Source organism: Leptosomus discolor, chromosome 3 (genome assembly GCF_034619465.1).
Source record: "Leptosomus discolor isolate bLepDis1 chromosome 3, bLepDis1.hap2, whole genome shotgun sequence".
Classification (NCBI taxonomy): Eukaryota; Metazoa; Chordata; class Aves; order Leptosomiformes; family Leptosomidae; genus Leptosomus; species Leptosomus discolor.
Genome location: NC_141393.1, coordinates 58,398,867 through 58,421,182, shown reverse-complemented (window position 1 = coordinate 58,421,182; position 22,316 = coordinate 58,398,867). Strand labels below are relative to the sequence as shown.

The 22,316-nt window shown below is 41.0% G+C and overlaps 1 protein-coding gene across 2 annotated transcripts in view; it reads left to right on the top strand.

Moving 5' to 3' along the window:
- Nucleotides 1-5,515: 5,515 nt before the first annotated feature.
- The window catches only part of DAB1 (DAB adaptor protein 1), a 148,781-nt gene continuing 131,980 nt past the window's right edge, over nt 5,516-22,316 (top strand). For both annotated transcript variants that reach the window (XM_086463009.1, XM_086463006.1), the window contains exon 1: nt 5,516-5,600. In XM_086463009.1, the coding sequence (XP_086319135.1) occupies nt 5,516-5,600 (85 nt within the window). The remainder of the gene's footprint in view (nt 5,601-22,316) is intronic.

Sequence of the window (22,316 nt, the reverse complement as noted above, 5' to 3'; positions counted from 1 at the left end):
GGGATGAGACAACAACGGAACTCAGAATGTGTGCATATATCGTGCTCTTAGCAACACGTTCTCTGTTGGAACCTGACACTTATGTTTGCAAAAGCAAACCCACTCTAAATTAGTTTGCGGTTAATTGGCTGTGAAGGGAAGCGCACTTTGCCAATATGAAGCTGTTGGGATTTGTGAAGAAGTTGATCACTGTACTTAAAGAATCACAGATTCTTTCACGGGCATCTGGGAAATAATGTGGTTCATAATCTCCAGTGTTTTCACAAATTCCATTATTTGGCAAGACGGGCACCTACTTGCTGCCATGTTCTTGAAGATTGATTTTAGCGGGGCAGTCTTACAATGTATGTTGGAGCTGTTCATCTGCAATTGAGAAAAGAGATTTCATTAGACTTATTTCACTAATGTTTTGAATATGTGATCATAGAATCATAGAATAGAATCAGAGAATCATTAGGTTGGAAAAGACCTCTAAGATCATCAAGTTCAACCGTCAACCCAACACCACCATGCCCACTAAACCATGTCCTGAAGTGCCACATCTACACATTTTTTGAACACCTCCAGGGATGGCGACTCCAGTACTTCCCTGGGCAGTGTGTTCCAATGTTTGACCACTCTTTCAGTAAAGAAATCTTTCCTAATGTCCAATCTAAACCTCCCCTGGCGCAACTTGAGGCCATTTCCTCTCATCCTATCGTCTCCTGATGGAGAACAACAGGAGGTAGCAGGCACAACAGTTAAGTTCTTCTGGTTTTCCTCCTAGGACTGAAAATGGAATGAATGGTCACATGTACAGCAATGATTAGTGTCTGTGGTCTTTCCAAATATTAGTGGAGAAAGTCTCATGTTAGGCCTGTGAAATAGGTGTAGTAGAGAGGGACGTAAAGTACAGGTTGATTTATCCAAGGTCACACAACCAGTCAGTGACAGAGCTGGGAGCCAAGCTCCTAAATCCTTTTTGCATGTCTAACTACAAGATCATGCCATCTTTGTTGAGATGCATGAAAGGAAGAGTTCCTTCTGTGACCAAGACGTAATACAGTAGAAGCATACACAGGTACATCTTCAGAAACCAGTGATGAGTCTCTGGAACTTTCAAGACTTAATTTAATTGTCATGTGTTGGTTTTTAGTAGGTATCTGGGACTTTTCAGGATAATACATATTTCACCAGATTGCACTGTGTGGTCAACAGTTATCATAACCTCTTCCTGATGTGCAACTGCCAGAAGATAGAGGGGCTTCTCATTTTTCGCGAAGGATCACCACAATTTTTCTACATAGATGCTTTGACAGGCAAGAGTGATGTTCAGCAACATACTCTGTTCAGTCACCTATCAGCTGAGTCGGTCTAAGTAGGTAAGAAGATATCCATAATAGATCTTTAGTGAAATGAAAGCATTGAGTTTCTTCTCATTTGAGAAAATAGAGGATGAATACCAAATTATTATTCATTCTGTGCAATGGCTAAGGAGCTAACTGTGTGACTACAATGGCAGGAGATAGACTACCATAGCTACTGATAATGCAGCAGGTATTATTTTCAGTCAGTGCTTAATAGCCTTAGAGGAACTTACTAAACTGAAACCACTATTGTGTGAGGAACTGTTCACGTAGATTATCTCCAGGTGATCAAGAATTGCTGTGGGCTGCAATATAGAACGGTAAATGTGAAAAGCGGTTTTGTGAGGAAGCTGACATTTTGAGACCTCAATTGGCAAGGGATGGTCTTCTGGGCATTGTTCTGTATTTTAGTAAGATGTTAACAGCAGAAATAATGGCTGATTCTCTTTTCAAATATTTGAATACCCGCTCCAAAATCACACTTGAATCAAGTGAAGTGTAACAAATGTTTTTCCCTTCTAGATTTCTTTGAAAGCACCACACAAAGCTCCTTCTCAAACATCTTTCAAAATTTCTCTGTAACATTGTTTGGTAGCCCTTTATAATCACCACAGCGTGAGATATATGAATTAGTTTAATGAAAATAAGACCTATATTCCATCTCAGAGAATGTCCAATTCTCATTAATACTAATGGATGTTACACATGTGCACTGACAATAGCCGTACAGGTTTTATGGCCTAGTGATTTACCATTTATGCAAGATGATTCTAGTTTTACAGTGTGGATACTGTCTTAGCATTTCCTATGAGAAGCACATAGGCTTGCAGCTGGACAAAACCCAGTGGATTAAATAAAAGTTCCTTTTCCTTGGTCTATAGAATGCTAAAAATTTGCATTACCAGAGCAGATTTCAAGAAGGGGAGCTCTGAAGATCCATCTTTCAGCAAATGGCCCTCATTTCAGTCTGATCTGAAAGGAAACCAGCTCCGTTCTTAGCTTGTATGCCTAAGCAGGGTTAGCTGATGCTGATCAACTTGCCTATGAGGTGAAAGTGGGAAGTTTTTTGAGTGCCCTTTTCTTAGGGAGTCAGGAAGCTTGACTGTGAATTATCAGTGAATTCATTTTCAATAATTATCCTGTGAATTGTCTCTTATTTCCAGGTAAACATTTTTGCTCTGTTGGGTACTTCTTACAGCAGTTTACTAGAAACTGCAGTTCTTACTGTAAATTGGGTAGTCTGACAAGTTACGCAAATTCAGGTGTGCGGGTACCAGCAGTGGATATTTTGATATTATTTTGGGCTATTCTTTACACAATTTATGCAGTGCTCTTGTAACTTTGAATTCATCCCTATCTCAACAAATGTGTTCCAGGACACTTAAATAGCTTATGAACATTGTCCTGTTAGCTCAAATCTAATTAAAATAAGAAGATGATACTATCCTTTCAGCTATCTGAGGAAGTACAAAGGGACTGAGTGATGCAGAAGTAACTATTCAACACGTTTAGAGAACGACTTTCTTAGGTTCCTAACTTTAGCTCCTCCAGCTGGTCAGTGATTAATGGAAATGAGATCCTTGGCCTACAGTTCTTGATATATGACTCTTAATGGTTTATCACTTAATCTGTGATGGTGTAGTACATCATCAGAACAGAGAATATAGGAGTGCTGAGTTTGAATAAGCTTTACGGGTAAAGACAAAAGAAGGCTATGCCAATCGTCACACCAAATTTCTCGCTCCTTTGCATCCTGGTCATGTTTTTCACTAGAGAGGAGGAACTGTAACCATATATAAGAATTTGTGTTGCAAAGTTAAGGCCTAAAAAATATTTTACATTAAAACAGAGCAGATTGCTTATGGCAACTCCGGCATAATGAAGGAACACAATGAAGAACTGCAGTTCATACTGCTCTTCAGGTCTGCTCTATTTTCATAGTTGTTTTTAAAAGTAGAAAATTGCATAGTATAATTACAAGTTAATTTGCATTCATATTACAAGCTCTGAGCTACTACAGTCTTTTATATTTAAAAAATATTGTTAGCAAGTGTGACTTGCATCCATAAATTTCAGAAATGGGAATGAAGTTTACACGTACTCAAAGTTCCTTCTCTTCTTAGTCAATAGCTAGCACCCTTCCTGTAACTGCAGGACCTCAGGGAGGCCAGCAACATGGTAAAGGCAACTTTGTTTTATAGTGTAAGGGGCAAGGGTGTAAAGCAGTTCATTTACTGTTTCCCCAACAAAAAAATATGCCTTTTGAGAACTGAGGTTCACCAACATTTTATTGGACTTAATATTCTTAGACAAGCATAGCCACATGTCATCTAGAGGATACTGTCTGTTCATTTGCTAATGGAAAGGTGACTTCTGTTACTTTATTTTTTCTTAAATTTTGTCTTCCTGAGATGGTGAGATTCTCATCAATAGGAAATATTGCTACAATTAAGTCTCCTACTAGGACTTAATTTTTTTAATCCACATTAGAATAAGTGGGTTCAATTGATAATCCCACCTTTCATTTCTGTAATAAATGGAACTGAAGAAAACAGGTCTTCAGTAAAAGTCTCCATTCCATGAACAGCTACTATAAATGTAGTCTGACTTTTGAAGTGCATTGTTGTTATGTCATAAACGTTATTAGATGACTTTATCTTTTATGCTTAATACCTAGCATGCTATGGAAAGAATAATTGAGGAAGATGAGACTGAAAATATTTGAGAATGTTATCGGATCTCTGCATGCACTTTCAATCAATCTGTTTGCTCGGCCTTTCCCTCTACTCTTGGATGGGCGCTGCCTGTCCTGTTAAGCATGTTGCCACATTGGTTCAGATCTCCTGCCTGTCAGTTGGAGGTAAAATAACCTGTAGACATCTTTCTCCCGTGTGATTATCTTGGTGGTCACTCCTTGATTGTCATCTCGAAGAGTACACATAAGCAGTTAGATATTTGCATGCGCAGCATAACACCTCGCTTGTAATTTCTGATCAGATTGGTTACTTTGTAATGGTTTGAGCCCTCTTCCTTGTCAGCCAAAGGAGATGCTGCCACTCAGACCCGGGAGGTGAATCAGATCTATCTGGAGGCTGCAAAAAGCTTTTCTTTTAGTCATTTGCCTCAGTTAGCTAGAGCAGAGCTGCTTTTGTGCCTTGATTGGAGGTAATAGTAGTGAAATAGCAACAACCTCGCGAATGTACTTCTCTTCTGTATGTAAATCCTTTCAGGAAGTGCATGACAGCCTCTGTTTTCTATGGGTCTCCGTTTGTAAAGAAGCTGTTATCACAGAATAAGTTTAATGGGTCGTGAATTTTGTGTTGAAAGGAGAGTCTCTCCATGACTTCTGATCCGCCTGCAATAGACCTATTGGCTCGGCAGCAAGTGCATTAGGCTAAATATGCTTCCTCCATTGACTCTGAAGGTAACAGCCCTAAATGCCTCATTAAATTTTCATGGGTGACTGAGAGAAGCCATGAGAAAAACACCACAGTAGCAGCGGTGTGACGGCGGGGCCCCCCGAACCCCCTCCCCCGCCCCGGCGTGCGGCACACGGGGGGGGGGGGCAGCCCGGCCGCCGCTACTCCGGTGCGGGCACGGAGCCCCGCGGCTCTGAGGAGGGGGTCTGGGAGGAGACCGTGTTCGCGGCGCCGTGGCCGGGTTTCACGCGTGGGCAGGGGCCGGCGGGCCGCCCTCCCTGCGCTCCTCCACCCCCGCGCCACAGAGAAGCCCGTTTTACCGACACCGCTGCCTCACCGCTGCCCTGGCCGCGGCTTGAGCGCGGTGATGAGGGGGCCGGGCGGCGCTGAGGGGAGTTTGGCGGCGGGGCCGCCGGCCGCTCCCTCACACGAGGGCTGCCCCAGAGGCGAGTGACAGGTTGGGGGCGAGCGAGCGCGCCGTCCTCTCTCCCCCGCCCTGAGCGGGGAGAGCCCACCCAGCCCCCCTCCCATCCCACCCAGCCGTCCCCCTTCTCCCTGCCCAGCTGCACCAACGGCGCCGAGACCCCCAGACCTGAGAGAAGAGGAGGAGGAGGAGACCGGCCCCTCATCAACAGCTTTCGTCCGCCACACACCTCCCCTCTTCCCCTCCCTCTGGCCTCAGCGCCGTACTGGTGGGGGCCGGAGAGGGCAGGCAACGCGGGAAGGCGGCTCTCCCAGCATGGACGAGCCATGTGTATCCTAAGGAATAACAGCAGCTGCTGCGCCCACGATGGGGAGCAGAGGAATGCGAGGAGGAGGAGGCTCGCTGGGGCAGGTGAGGGCGCCGGTTCCCTTCTCCCTTCGGCGGCTGGGAGGGGAGTGTGCCCGATTTCGGGGCGGGCGGGGGGAGACACGGACACGAATGAACGGAGCGAGCGGCTGCGCCCCGGGGTGCCCCGGTGGCGGGGGTCGTGTGAGGGGGGAGCCCCTCTCCCCGCAGCAGCCGCGGGAGAGGAGCTGCTCTCCGGAGGAAGTTTGGGGTTTTTTTTTTGCTCGTTCTCTCCCACGCTCTCTCCCGTCACCCGGAGTGCGGGGAGAAAGGGCTGAAATCTGCGAGTCGCGGGAACTTGCCGGTTTGGAGGGGAGCGGAGTGCGCGGCTTTCCCTCTCCCAGTCGAGTCGCGGAGCAGAGGCGGCTTCTCTCGTCACCCCCAGCCCAGACGCACCGTCCCTTGGAGCGGGGGCAAGAAAAAAAAAAATCAAAGAGGGACCCACAGACGCGACCCCCCGGCCGTGAGAGCCGTGCCGCCCCCGCCGTGCCGGGGGCGGGTCCCCGGGGCTGCTCCGCGGGGTCTCCGGGCTGGGCGTGCAGGGATCCCGGCGGAGGCTCGGCTGTGCCGTCGCTGCTTTCCCCGGGAAGGTGCAGCAGGGGCGGGAGACGCCGCGCTGAGGAGCGGCGGGGAAATGGCGCCTGGAGCTGAGGGGCCGCTGGCCGGCGGGGCGGGGGGGCGGTGGACGAGCTCGCCCTCCCGAGCCGGAGAGCTCCTCAGCGGCGCGGTGCCTGGGCCCGAGACCTCTCCTCGGGAGCCGCCGCCGGGCCCTCGCCTTTCCAGCAGCGTGCGGTCAAGGGAGGTGGGTGGGAAGTGGGCAGTCCCTTGTCGGGTGCTGTGGGTTCGTTTACTTCGCGTTTTACGGCCCTTGCTTTGGGAAGAACAACGAACCCCACCCCTGCTCTGGATGGTTTGGGTGCTTTTTTGTGTGTGTGCGCGGCCACCGAGTCACCACGAACGTCCTAGCAGACACCCTTGAGCGTTAGTCAAAGTTCCGAATGCGTTGCTCCTCGGCTGCCGTCTGTGGGAAGGTGCGCTCGGGCTCGGCGCCCCTCGGGAACGGGACAGTCGTGACCGATCCTGCAAGGACTGGCGGGACAAGCACGGGGCTGTGAACACTCCAGGAGCCACAGCCACCTCATTCTTTTCTGTTTGCCAGGGTATTTCACGCCGTGGGAGCTCATATTCATGACCGGCACATTTGAAGTGCCTCTATGAATGGTAAAGTAGTGAGGGAACGGGGAGCAGTATTCATCTGAACAGTAAAGAACAAAGCTTGTTTCTGTTTGGGACAACGGAGCTTGCAGATGAATGGGAAGTTTTTAATTTCACTATGAACTTCTGTTCTATTGTACATTTCAAACTGGTTAAGCTAATTTTTAGGTCTTTCCCCAAAGTAGCTTTAAAAGCGAAGTCCTTGGAGCTCTTTGCCATTTGTCTACATTCTGAATGCATGTCTGAAGCATTTAATCATGTTTATTGTTTTCAACCACTCAAACGGAATAAAAATTACTTATCGTTGATGAAGCTTATCTTGCAAGCTGTTTCACAGTATGTTTCCGTTGCAAGACAGCGCTGTGTTAAACTACTGATGATTGTATTGTTTATTGTTCTTTCATTTGCCACCCTCACCCCCCCCCCATAACGCCGGTATCAATCTGTTCCTTACTACTATACTCAAAAATAATGGAAGAGCAAGTTTTCGCCAGTTAATTTGATATTTCTACTCATATCTCAGATTTATATCTTTTATATTTGTTCTTAAGCTATTTTTCATTGAGTGTGCTGAAGGCAGCTGATTTACTAAAGAAGGAATTAAGGCACAAAGCTAAAAGGCACTTTCAAACTCCTGAAATGAAGCTAGATGGAATTAGTGCTGGATTGATCAACAGCCATTGTTTATTCCTTTAGCCACATACTAACACCACGTACGTAAGATTCCTTGCCCCTTTGTCATTACCACTTTGTTTCATTACACATTTAAAATGCACTATTCACATTGATCTAGAAGTTCAGATTTATTGTTTGAAGTGTTTTGATATAGATGCTGATCTTGGACTATACCTCATAGGTGATTTTGCTGCACTTTAACAGTATCTCAGCACAGTGATGGAGGGACACCATCATGTTTTCTTGTAGGATTACCTTTGGGACTTCAGTGACTGCACACATCAGTGGTTTCATCTTAGGAGGATTGAAATTGATTTTCTTCTTTTTCTTTTTTTTAGCTCAGCTAGTGAAAGACCCTGTGTATGTCCTTTGACCCGTGGCTTCACATGATGAAGTGATACCAATAGTGGAGGATGTAGACTCGGAGTAGCTGCTACTAGGGCTTCAAAAGTAGAGGTACTAGAATGAACACATTGTTCTGGTGGTCAGCCTGCTTGGTTCTTTGGGCAAGGCACAGCTTTTTTGGATATGCATTGGAAGACCCCTGTATATATGTACCAAAATAATTTTAAACCATGAACATTCTTTTTTAATCCATTTGAGAGGTCCTTGCTCAGGCAAAACACAGGAAGGTTGACCTTTCCCTCTCATCCATAACAGGCCTATTTTCTTCTAAGTGTTTTGGATTTCAGATTTTGAAAGATAGTTGTGTTGAATTGAACAATGGCCAAGCTACTCAGTTAAATATTGGTTAGATGGGAGAATCTCTTTTTACAATTGTGTTTACATTTTAAAATGATAGCAAATGCTAGTAAAGAAGACCAAGATTTTCTAGACTTTATAGTTCAAATTAACTTTTCCAGTCAATATTTAGTCAAGGTCTTGGTGGTTAAAGTTAACTGTCCAAGTCAATGTTTAGTCAAGGTAATGACTTGATTTTTATAAACACTACGCAAGCATTCTTGCAAAATTAATTAGAGTTGCTGGGCCACAATACGTTTGCTCAGCCAATTACTTATGAATAAAAGTAAGTTATTACTTGGTCTCTCGTGCGTCCTATACTGTTTGGTATTATTTCAGCGGTGCTTGCCTTCAGCTCTTCTGTGGCTTCATTCTTATAGTTCTGTCTTTAAAGCAATTATCTGCATGGTGCGTTTGTGAGGTAAAATAAGTCGTGTGCTATCCTGTTTGTATCGGTAAGAAGGATGAGGTGCAGAGGTGGCAGGTGCAGGCTCCCAAAGGTGTAAAGCCTGAAACGTGTAGTGCAGCAGCAGCAACGATTACATATGTAGTTCCAAGAAAGTCTTTCAGGAGCCTGTGCTGGGCACCCAGCTCCTTGTACAGTGTGCAGGAAGAGGTGGGCACTTCTGATAAAGCAACCGTTGGATAAAATATGCAACCAGTTCCGGTGTCTAGGACAAAAATGATGAAATTGAGTGTGTTGACGTTGGTACTTGCAGCACTAGATTGAATCATATTGTGATGTGGGAAAGAATTGTAAATCTTTATTGCAATTCTTAATTTCTTTGGGCAATCTTCCTTTTTCCAGGTTGTCACTTAAAACACAGTCTGGACTTCAGTTGTGCCAGTGGTTTTCCCTCCCTCCCTCCCTCCCTCCCTCCCTCCTTCCTTCCCTCCTTCCTTCCCTTTCTCCCTTCCTCCCTTCCTCCCTTCCTCCACTTGCAAATGCACTCCATGCAATTACATGGGTATTAGACTAGATATTCATTAGGATTTTACTAATCTGAACCTCAAGTGCTGTTCTGCAAATTTGCCAGCCTTTGTAAGGGAGTGCTTGACTTCATCAACTCCACTGTTTTATTATGAGTATTTTGATACAGTAGAATGAAAAGCATATATTCTAAACCAGGTAATTAATCAGACTTAAACATTTTCATTTTCATACTTGGACTTGTCACATAGAGAACCTGCAACTCTGTATTTTGCCCTTAACCCCAGTTTTTGCCCAGTCTAGCTACAGGAAAATTACATTTCATGGTGGTGGTTTAAGAATTTCATCCATGAACCAGCCTTCTGTTTGAAGGCAGCAGAATTGTCACAACTTAGAAAAAGTGAGTTACAGAAAAAGCTAACCATGTTCCTGTGTGCAACCTCATCTTACACAGCCATCAAACACATTTTCAAGTGTTAACAGGTGTAAGAAGTGTTCATTGGTTTTAACTGTGCAGAATGAAACTTCCCATTTTTCCCATTGCAAAGAGCTTTCAATTGTTTAAGCAACAAACATTGTAAGAACTTGTGTAAAAATGGTTGTAGTGAAAAATCCTTAACTGTACTTTCAGTGGTTCAGTCGTGCACCCAAATCCTCTGTCAGACTCTGCTAGCACGAGCCTTGCTGGTTACAGTGGGGTCTGCACAACCGCTTTTCAGTGGTGGATCTGTTTCAAGATGTGTACCATTTCAAAGAACCAGATTCTGATCTGTCAGCTTTGTCTCTTCATCAGTGTATTGCCTTTTGAGGAGTTAGAGTGAAGCTGGTACTCTGGGATGACCAGTTGTGTGTGTGTGTGCAGGTGCAGAGGCTGTAGGCTGTCATGTCACCAGCTATGGGGGAAGCAGCTATCCAAGACCTAGCTCTTTAGACTCAGCTGCATGTTCTAACCACATCCATCCACAGTGGAGCAATAGGGCTACTTGTCACATCTTGCTCTGACTCAGGCCTCTTCTCAGATATGTGAAGTAGTTGGCATGGTCTTTTGGCCCTTGGAGTTGTGAAGATTTACTTTACTTTCTTATAGAATTGGAAAGGATGATAACTGTGGGTAAGCTTTTAAAAATGCAGTTCTTCTGAGCAGGAGGATCCTGTGGGGGAGCAGGCTCAGGGCAGAGTTTCCGGCCCGCAATCCTTTGCACTTTCTATAGATAGTGCTTCTCCTGTCATTCCATTACTGTTGGTTTGATGAGGATGCATAAATTGTTATTTTCTTAAGGATATGTAGAATGTAAAAAAAATAGGGCAGTGTAATACATAAGTACACAAAAGCACTTGCTGTTTTTTTCTGTATTGAATGTTGTATATCTCTGTGTACAGATACATGTATGTATGTATTAGCTGCTCTTTTTATTATGTAAAGATTTCTCAGGTCTCCAGATATTGTCAAACAGTTACAGTGAGAGATTCCCCCTCACCACCCCCAGAGTGATTACTCTTGCGGGTAGAAGAACATCAGTTTCTTGAGAGTCTTTCCAATTCCCCAAGCCTGAAGGCAAATGAATAGAAATTTAGTGGACCACCTAGTTCTTGACACAGAATCCTCCAAAGAGGAGTCTGACCTAATTTATATTGTATTGAATCAAATAATCCTATCATGCATGTGTGCTTGCCGTTTTGTTTTCTTTTAGCAGGCAAATTGCTGTCTTGCAAAAACTTCAGATTTAAATGTTAGTCAGTGTCCCTGTGGTTTTAGGAAGTGCTTTTCCTCAGTGAGTACTTACTGGAAAATTACATTTAGAGGACGTTCATGAGAAGGCAGACAATCCAGACATAATACTAAGGCTGCTAGAATTATTCATACCTGAATGTGAGTATATCATTGTTTATTACTGTGGGTAATCAAGAGTCCTCTAATACAAAGTCTTCCCATTATTACTAAAGATGAAGTTGGAATCTCCCCAGAATGCTTTTCGTAGCAAAAAGCAGTATAAATATCTTTGTTATCAGTGTGATAGGGATACTGGTAGGTGTGCTTTGCTATGGGTGATTGCTGCATTTTGCCTTTGCAGAGTTGCTGATGATAAGTGGTACTGAATGTACTTGTTGGGGCCAGCATGCTTTGAAGCTAACTGGGAGCTGATTAGCATCCAGGCACTGCAGTTGTGACCCCTTAAAGCAGTTCCTGGCATGCAAATCCCTTTCCTGGTGTTGTTCTCAAGGTAATAGGACCTGTCAGTCTATCTGTGTTAGGTCCAAAGGTACACTCTGAAGCTTATCAATCTGTCTATGTATGTTCATATTTTGGAAAAGAACCTTTTAAACCTGCACAGTTTTGTTCTTGGAAAGCTTGGAAAAGTTGTGGGTCTGCAGAAATTCAAGCTCATAGCAAGGATTACCTGAAGGACAGTTCTGTGCTTTTAGGGTGAGTAGGTATCCCAGCTGCAGGACTCAGGCTTATTCAGTCATTCAGGGAGGTTTTGCTTAAGCGTGTTTTCACAAGCGTTGTCTTTTTGCTTAGAAGTTATCTCTTCTCTTTTAAAATGTAGTGTTTAAAACCTTTTGTCTTTCCAGTTAGAGATTGTTTTCCTGTCCACTTTCATTTTAGGACAGCTGAGCATAAATGTCTCTCTAGAATGGGTGAGTGATTAGCGAGTTAGTTGGTTTGACAGTCACCGGGTGACTTTTCTTGTTTTAGGTCTCTGCAAAATAAGAAAGGTCTTATTTCTTTTCCAGCTGTGGAACAAATTGTGTGGGGTTACCCTTGGACTGTGTGTGGTCAACAAGAGAGAACAGAATAATATGCTGTATAGTGTTTTTAGCCCATGTTAACGATACTCGAAACCAAAAGAGGTTCTTCAGTGGATACTTTCCTCATTCCCACAGTGTCACATTGCTACATTTTTTCTCTTCTGCCTGTCTTTAAGACTCACAACATACTTAACTAGGAAGAAAATCCACAGTAAGAAGATTATCGGTTACAAAACTTTATTTTTTTTTTTTTAAATGGAAAAACTTATGTATACCGAATAATAATGGATATTAAGAATATCCTAGAATATTAAGTTGAGAGAACTTTTAAATAGTACTAAATGATCTGAAATGGAAGCTTTCTAGTAAGCGCAAGAAGTTTTGAAGTTGCAGTGCATTTTGCAGTGTTACTTTTCTTTTTTTGATGTGTCTGGTCATATGGTTTCACACCTGCACTCATGCCAACTGCTGTTGGCTAAAAGTTGACTCACTAATGCACAGCATAAAGTAGCTTCTTAAACATGTGGCTATCTTAGTTGTACCTACCAGAAATAATTTTATGAATCAATTGATGTTTAAATGAGATTATTGAAATTTGTAGCTTCACATTGAGAATTTGGAAATGCAAAGACTTTAAATATGCCTGTTTGAAAATGAAGAACTTGAATTTCTGGGAATCCAGTCAATGCAATATACTTTTCTTATTTTTCTGTAATGTAACTGTCTTCTAACCTGTTGACAGATTGGTTACTTAAAGAATAGTAGGCATCGTTGGTCATTTCTCAACTTACAGGATTGTATATTTTTTTCAGTACTTGAAGTAACTGAGGAAAAAAAATGTGAGTGATCTCTGTACACCGTACCAAAAAAAAAAAAAAAAGTTTAATTTCTATTCCTAGTTAGTTGGGATGCAGCTCTTGATAAACTGTGCTAAAATGGCAAAGAAAAAGAACAGTTCAACTTCCTTAACCTTCATTGGATTTATTCAGGTGCCTCAAGTAGTTCCTGAGATCAAGCCAGAATGAAGACATCCAAGCCGGCAGGATTCAGTGCTCATGCAGAAGCAGACAGTGTGTTAGTAATTTGACAGCATTTCCAAGACCTGTCAGTCTCTGCCTGGAGACTGGCCATAACAGTTCAATTGGCATGTGCTTTTTGCCAGATTAACGTGCAGTAGGTCACTTGAATTCTCCCCTTACTGAGTTCATACCTTTCCTTTAATTCTCTCTCACAGTAATCTGTTGGGGAGGGAGGAAAAACTTTCTCTGTAGTTAGGATGTTGGGTATTGTTAACAGGTAGTTAGCATGAAGAATTTCATTTTTATCTTCTCTTTGATTTCCTTGTATAACCCTTACCGATCAAATGATTTTTAATGTATCCTATTTTGCTTGTGGCTATGGTGGTTTAGGAGACTGCTTCCCTGAAGTTGGCTAGTTCTTGAAGTTAATGGTGGTGGGCTGCTAGTGCACTGATAGCATGAACTTCAGGGCATTGCTGCAATAGAGCATTCAGGGCTGAAATTTCCAACAAGCTACAAGCCAAGCACAAAGGTAATTAGGAAAAAAAAACCCAAAATACTTTTAAACTTTAATGCAGTCTAGCTGATATTCATGAAATTGTATTACAATTTAGTTCATCAACAGTCAATGCAGTGAATATTTTATTAATATTACATTTTGCCCTTTCGTTCCTTTATGTAATAAAATACACAGTTAAGTTAGTTTTATTGTTACTGCCTTTTATGTCCGTTTTCTTCAAGCTCTTGGGCGTTTAGCGAGTTAAGACCTTTTAATGGCAAGATTAGATGATCTGTTAGGTGTTAGTGTCTTAACTGTAGCAGCTATACCACTAATATCAAGGATCTTCCCAGTAGGTGGGATTTGTTTTTTTTTTTTTAACTTAATGGAGATTTTCCTATGCTAGGATTTTCTTCCTGAAATGTGTGTACATTTTTAAGTTTGGTCAGTGTGCCGCAGTAACACTGGCAGTATCATTTGAAAATGTTAAGGGCCCTGTTCATTATTTTAAACCACCTGGTAGTTGATTGCAATAAAGACTCCCCTTTTTAATTAGGCTATAATTAATACAAAACAAATCAACAGGAAGTGCTACTTCACACAGCATGTTGGCAGTTTGCTCAAGTTTAAAAACAGTAAAAAAAATGTCAGTGAGTTTAATAAAGATTATTTTATGAATGTTTTCTTTGTGGCTGCAGAAGAAATCAAATCTCAGTTCATGGCTTCGGGACAGTTTTCCACCCACCGTCCCTGTGTGATGGTTTTCATCTATTCAGACCCATTTTTCTTCCTTCTGAAAACAAGAGAAATGAAATGTTTGAGAAGTCCTAAAGAGGATAACAAATTGAATTGACCACTTACTGTTCCTGGCACTCAAATTTTATGATCCTTACCTCCCTAGTGATAGAGCAAGCTATTCAAAAGCACTGTGTGAGAGCTACAGCTGATGAAATTTGGTAAAGTTCTTTCAAATTAGAACTACTACACTGATTTACATCAAATGAGGGCTTGTCTGCTGTTGCTATGTTACGTTTGTAGCATGTGCTAATTGATTTTGGTGCCTACAGATCCTCAGAGAAAAGTGAGAATTGTTATTGAGTGAATCCCACTGCGCCAAGCTTTGGTTTCTGGGTTTCAGTGCATGATGATCCTGGAGAGGACATGAAATCCTCTTATGCTGTGAAACAGCACTAGAAAAATAACTTTGCCACAGCTGCAAAGCAGGTCTGAGACTTCAGCACTCCTGATTTTGGGCTTGACAAAGAACAGCAAGTCATTTTCATAAAGGAGCTCTCTGCAGCTCCTTTTTTTGTGGCAAGCCTGTTGATCCAACAAGCTACTTATATGTGATTGTCCCTTTTGAATGTAGCATTTCTCATGTTTTGTTCTTGCATAATTTGTTCTGTTGGGCTCTTGGGTAAGGTGAAGAGATGGCAGAGAGAGTACTCTCCATGGGATCGTTCTGTCACTCACTATTCTTTGCAGAAGAAGTAGTCATTACCTTATATGAGATACCTGGTCCTGACAGCTAAAATTTAGGCGAGAAGGATCCTATTCTCAGTCACTGAACTCTGGTTGCCTTGCTTTTTCCAGACAGCAGAAATCCAGGGGAGCAGATCATGTGCATCAAACTTCAAAATATTGCTCAAGCCTGTGTGGAGAACTAACTCTGTTCTTTATTGCAAAGATCATCTTTAGTTCAAAGAACAGATTGCAAATGACCCATAAACATTGTGGGTGGCTGGTTCTGCTAATCAGTATTTTTAGATGGAACTTTTTGGTGGAGATAGGAAGTAGTACAGTACAGAGAAGGAAGATAGTACAGGTAGATGTCCTTTGTTTTGTGGATCAAATAACACAAGAATAAATTGTCTTGATGAATGAAGTGATGATTTTCTTCTTTGTGGATGGAAGTGTGTACATAATTTGCACATAAACAATGAGTAAAGCAGCTATAATATAAATTTTAATGTCTGTCATGGACTACTTCTGGGATATTTGTTGGTGGACTACACTGTACTGTCTTTGGCTGCTTCACAGTGATTTATTTATTTATTTATTTATTTGAAGAGAAGTACTCATGTTGAATAATAGTGAATGTATTTCATTTTCATATATGGACATATATTTCCATGAGAGAGACTAACACTTGGGTTTTTCCAAAAACGTCTAGGGTTTGATTTGTTAGAAGAAACAGATATCAGTAAACCACCAGCAATTGTACTGGTTTCTGAGAAATTAGGATATGTATGGTTTCTTCTCCAAAAAGCATTCAGGAGGTCAGTGTAGGGTTACTATTGTGTAGTCACATGATGACAGAAAAAATAAACAAACAAACTGGAACCAGGATCTCTGAGGATTCTTTCCTGTTTCAGACATGAGTGTTGCAGGTTGGTAGGTAAAAAGAGCAATTTAAGATTAAGTTATAATCAACAAGAATAGAATAGTTTGTAATAGCTCTCTAGTTTTCACATTAATAAATCGGTGCTCCAAAGTTCAGCCTGGAGTTACACGGCATTGTTATACAGGTTTTGGTCACTGCTGATGTACTTCTGTTGGACTGCATCCTTGACGTTTTAGTACCGCTTCATGAGATGCAGACGTGACGACATGTTGTATATTAATCTTGTTAAGCCTTATGAGTGTCCTGATTGTTGCAGCAATTACTTCCTGTAAGAAGTTGGCTACACTGGATGCATTAGGGAGAGCACAGTGCTCAACAGAATGAATTGTGTATTCAGATGTACTTTAGCTTGTGCTTTAGTTGCAAAAAGTGGAGAAAAATCTTGTCTGCCTATCTTGAAAGTATGGAGGATGATGTCTGGAGGAACAGTTCCAACACTTGGCAGTTAATAATAGCCCTTTCAAGAGAAGCTTTTAGCAGAAGACAAGCACATAGGTTACAAAGCAGTATAGAGAACAATGTATTTTTTGTACTGTTTCTAATATGTTGAGATCAAATAACTCATTAAGAGGAGAACAATTTAAGGATGATGCAAGTAGAAGAGAAAAGTGCTTCTAAGTGTTAATCTATTGCATATATTCTTTATTGTTGTAATAAAAGCTTGAGAAGTAGACATGGAAGACTGAAATGCCTTGCAACTTGTAGTTGTGGTTCTTTAAAAAAAAATTCATTTAAATGAAAAATGCTGATGTGATATTTGGGTGAGATGCTAGTAATAACTTGTAGTGATTCTTAATGCATCTCCGTACAGTGACACGAGAGGGAAACTTCTTAATCGTGGTGCGGCAGCTCAGTATGTCAGCAGTGCTCTGAAAAGAGAGCTAGAGGAGTTACGGTCACTCATTCTGAGGAGCAAATACTGTGTAAATGACTACTACAGCAGGGAGAAGGTCTAACCCTTGGAGTATTGAACTAGGCAGCGGAGAACTGGATGCTTGTGGGTGTACGAGTCTGGTTGTGGTATGCAGCTGTTTTGCCTGGATGAATCAAGGATGTTTGTTCTCTCCACTTCTTTAAAGGCTTTTTAAAGCTTATAAAAAAGATCTTAATATATATTATGTATGTAATATATGCATTATATAAGATATACAAAAGGTTTTCTATAAAAGTAGGAATCACTAACCAGTTTCATAACACTATACCTCACTTATGAAGAGAAACTCTTGAGTTTTGGCACCCAGAAAACGATCTTGCTGACCCTCCCACCTCTGATCTCACATGCCAAAGTTTACCTTTTTAAATGAGCCCCTTATGTTCTGTTGTTATAGCCTCAGAAACTATGCTACAGCGTACCCAATATTTCAAAAGTACAATGTGAAAAACAGCTTAGGAAAGAGTAACAGTGCAGAAAAGAAACAGTTGCTATTACAGGTGTAATGTGTTATTACCCAAGGCCTCCCTTTCTATTCACTGAATCATTGTATACTTAACTAGTCACTTGTGAAACAGTGTAATGATCTGTAATAAACTCGTGTGGGATACCTTGTAATTGTTGGTGTTTTCAAAGGTGTTATCTGCTGGCCTAATTCTTCAGGAGCACATGTATGTGTAGATGAGTAAGATGAATACGTTTGGGTTTTTTGTTTGTTTGTTTTTTGGTTTTGTTTTTTTTTTAAGAGCCCAGTCTTTTTGTAGTACAGAGGCTTACATATCTCTAGCATTCAAAAACCTGACATAACTCTGAATCCCCACCTGTGATAATTATGATTGTTTGTTGGTGCTTTTAAGACACTAATACAACTTTTAGAAAAATTTTTAGCATATGACAGAAATATATCTTGCTTATTTTGAACAAGTGACGTTCACATCTGTTCACGAGGATTTGTAAAACAGCTCTTTGTAAATCTGCAACGATTGTAAGACAATGCATTGTAATGGAGACTTCAACCTTCTTCATATTTTGTGAAGGCTTTTCCACGTTTCTTCTTTTTATTTCATTCTTGCATGATTTCCTGGCATCTGTTGATGTTTGAAAGATTGTTGTCACGTTTCAGTACAAAGGTTTGGGTAGAAAACAGCTTTTCTGATGTTAACTAACGTTAGCTGCTAACATTTCTGGTGTTAGTCAGAGGTGCTTTTCCTGCCATTAGGTAATCTTCATGTATTATTGTTGTTGATTCATTTGTGTGTAGGAATGTGTTATACTTAATGTAAAAAAAATGTTACTTGCCCTCGGTTTTACGCTGTGGTAAAACAGACATTCTCATGCTTTAGTTTAATGCTTTACGCTCTTGCTGTATAGCTGTAAATCTTACAGACGGGGATTCTGTACCCTGGGGTTTCAGTTTTTCCTTGTATCCAAGTGAGCAGTAAAAAAGCTCTTGCTCTCCACAGAAACCCGTGGGCTTGTAAGTGCTGCATTAGCTTCTGACTTCAGTGCTTTCACGTGTATTGGATGTAGGTAGAAAATGTAACACTACTTTCCGGAATGGCCATCATAGCTTTCTAATTAGACATATTATTTTTTTTTCTCTTGTGACAGAGTTTAAATGTTACGTATTAGCAATAATGCTTAAATTGATGAAGTGTAAAACTAGTGAAATGAGTTACAGGGAAAGGAAGTGAAAATACTACGAACCATATGCCCTAATTTATGTCTTCTTAGAAAATTTGTCTAATGAAATTAAGTATTTGAAATAATTCAGCTTGTAATATTCAACAAGAGGTACATCAATAATGGTACGATGATCTTGCTTTTAACATAGTAAGTAAAATACAGCTCCTATTTTGTTCTGGGGAGGAACATCAGATCACATTGTGTTGAGATCAATGTGCATTGTCAAGACTAGATTTTTTTGTCCTTCCTCAGGAGAGACTTATATCATCAGGTTTAATTAAGTAGCTGTGCTATGTATCATAGCTTCTGCTATGTTCTTTGTGACCCTAAATAGAGGCAAGTGAGATGTATGTTCTTCACATTAGTTCTTAATCCCAGTTTCCTGGGTACCACAAGTTAGCTCTTCTTTCCTCCTGGCTCCTTATCTGGATGCAGCACCTCTCTTACAGATGACTGTCTCCATCCAATCTCATCCTCCCTCTCCTCTGAAGCCATTTTTGCCTTTTGACTCCCAGACTAAACCTCCCAAATCCTCCATTATTACACAGCAGTCACAAATTCTTCTCTTGTGAAGTCTTGTAACACAAGAACCAGATCAAAGTATATTCCTGTCTTCTGTGGTCTGGTTCTTGTACCTTCTGCATTCAAATCCAGCAGCTTGTTGGATGCCATAATGGAAAGACAAACCTCTTGCTGTCAGTTCCACTGTTTTGTGTAATTTCAGTTCAGAGCAGTAATTGTGGGGGTAGCCCATTTTCCAGGTCAGTGTTTATAGGAATACTCATGCACACTTTATTTCCTTCTGGGGGCTCCGTGGGGGCTACAGGAGGGGTGGTAAATGTTCAGGGATTTTAGTATAAAGGAGTTGTCCCTGGACAAGTGTAAGATCTGTCAGGTTTTATCTTAGGTAGTTTCAGTTTTGGGTTTTTCTGGGTTGTGGCTTGTTGGTTGGTGGGTTGGGTTGGATTTTTTTTTTTGGTGGTGGTGGTTTTTGTGGGGTGTTTTTTTAGGATTAACAAGAAAAACAGATCCGTGTTGTGAAGACCAAATCTTACTCCCAGTTTCAAAACCAAGAAAGCTTTTCAAATGTATGTTCCTAATGATTGTTTAACCTGGTCAAAACACAACATTTTTCTACAGTCTAAATCTTGGAAGTGATTCAACTCATTCCTCTTCCTTCATGTCCTGAAAATCACCCAGAAGCAGACACAGTAGAGGTATAAAGTTGTAGCCTGCACAGTTAAAAATCTGGCAAAGTTGCAAGGAATTGAAAGGATGCTAACACAGTAGGAAGTGCCAGGCAACCTTATTCGTAGGTGGTGCTTCCTGCCTTAGCTTTAAGTAGAGAAAAATTAAACGATTAACTTATTTAAAGGGGATTATTTAGCAATGTTACTGTTCATAGCAACATCATAAATAAATTGCTCAGACTTTTCAGTGATATATCTGACCTTAAGATCAAAGATGTAAGAGGAAATTGGAGGAGCGTAATGCATACAGATTGTGTACTCATTAAGGTATTCTGTGTCTGGTTGTTTCAGTCAGACAACTGTAGGAAAACCTACTGCCTTCTATCGGCACATGTGACAGTGAATAATTTGAGAGTATGTGTTACAGCTGATGAACCTTGCGAGGCAGAGTACAGAGGTCATTGATACCAAGAGTCCTGTTGACTCCTGTTGACTGGGGAGAGCAGAATTTAAACTACACTGGTGTTTTTGGATCTTGGTGAAAAGAGGATTTGAAATGTGAGGAACTTGGAAAATGAATCCAGCTTGATGAACTCTTACACTTGGGAAGTGACTGAGTTTCTGACGAAGGAGTGCAGTACATGTAGTGATAGCACTTGGGCAGATTCAGATGCCTTGCCTTTTGTATTTGTTTTGCAGTTCTAGTGCTACCAAACTACCCTGTGGTGATTCAAATGTGACTTCTTAGAGTTTTCAGAGTAATTGGTATGTCATTAAGCAAGAACATAGTAAATATGTCTTCTGCCACATACTACCGCTATTGCCTGTTGACTTCAGTTTTCAGGAGCATTAGAAAGTACCTCCACCTCTATCTTCTGTATTCAGGAAAATCATGGTATTTTTAATGGCTATACATGTCTGAAGCATTTTGCTTGGGTAAATGAGTTTGGGATGTGGTGATGGAATTTACAGGGAGGAAGATACATGAATAAAAATAATATTACTTTTCTTGGGCCCTCACTAAGGAATTCAAGACATGCAAATACAAAGTCAGTGAGTGGAAATGCCATCTTTCAAAAACAAATGAAATGCAAGAATATGATAGAAGTGGTGTGCATTTAAAAGTATCTGAGTTACAAAGAAAGCTTGTAGTTCTTGGAATTATATCTATGAGTCTTTTAATATACTCATGTTGTTCTTTATCTCCTGCAGAGCATTGCAGAGTTTGTTTCCCTGGAGGTATCTAAGGTAAGGCTAGAAAAGCCCTACCTGATCTTTAACAATCCCTCACATGCATGGTGATACTCCAGAATTGTACTATCATTGTATAATTTACACTTAAATCCTTTCATCTCTGTGTTCTCACTCTCGAAAAAAAATCCTTTAGTGTTATAGGGAGTCAGTGATTGCATAATTGAAATACCTTGGCCTTGTTGCCGATTTTAGACTTACCTGCTTAGAATGATTTATTGTGGGGGTATTTTTCAGGGACTAAGACTGAAAAAGGTATTTTTAAGGTATTATACCAATATTAAGGTATTTTTCAGAGAGTAAGACTGAAAAGTACATTTTTCCCATTATAGTTAATAGATTCAGGAAGTAATTTGCAGATCAGGAAACAATGGATCTCATATAATAAAAGCATTGCCTAGGTAATTTATAAGGAAGATAAACTTGTATTGTTAAGCTTGCACATTTTAGTCTTATTTGTAGGCCATGTATTGCTCTCCTGTGCTTTCCCCTATTAAGCAGTAATGGTATTACATTAGTAAAAAAGCACTGATACTTTGACTGGCTTTCAAAAACACACACAAAACCAAACAATATATTTTACTGAATTATGAAGAACTGTGTTATTTGTTTATAACTGCTCACTTAGTTATTGCTCTCGGTGCTCCGTGTTCCAATTTAATCACCGCTCTGTGTCTCTTGAGTTCATGCAGGCTGGTGTGAGGCAGTGAAGGGACAAAGCAAAATGACTGGCAGTTAAGTGTTTCAATCAGTCAAGATACTGATTTATTTCTTTGAGGAGGAGTGTAAAGGAAATGAGAATGGCTGTTTTTTTGTAACTGGTGCACTGAATAGTCATCAGTTAAACTGTGGAGGTCATACGTACAAGTTGAAATAGTTCTTGAAAAAGAAAAACAAACAAACCAACCAAAAAAAAAAAAACAAACCACAAACAAACACCACCACCCCCCAACGAAAACCCAACAGTGTGTATCTTGTCATCCACACTGTACACAGTCTTTGTGAAGCTTGTGATGTTCAGTGTGTCCTGAAAAGGCAGCACAAAGGATGAGTCTGGAATCCTTTCACTTACAGGTTTTTCATTGCCAAAGAAACTATATGAAGAATTAAAACACAGGGTGTTAGAAAGTCTTTGTTGTATGTGTAGTTAGTGTATACATCTGCGAGTTTTTAACTGTATCCAGGATGTTGATACTGCAGAATGTTTAACCTGGAATGCCACTTGGCTAACAAATAAATCCTGTCCCTTTGGAATAGGGCAGGTGGTATGAATATCTGTGAAAATGGATCTTTTTTGGAGTAGAAATTATAACGCAACTAGAGCAAAAACAGGAGTAATAACATTGGTGGAATATTATATCTCTGCTTTAAAAATATTCATAGGCGTGCCTGAGATAGGAACAGATACATGAAAGTGTTCATTGCCCAC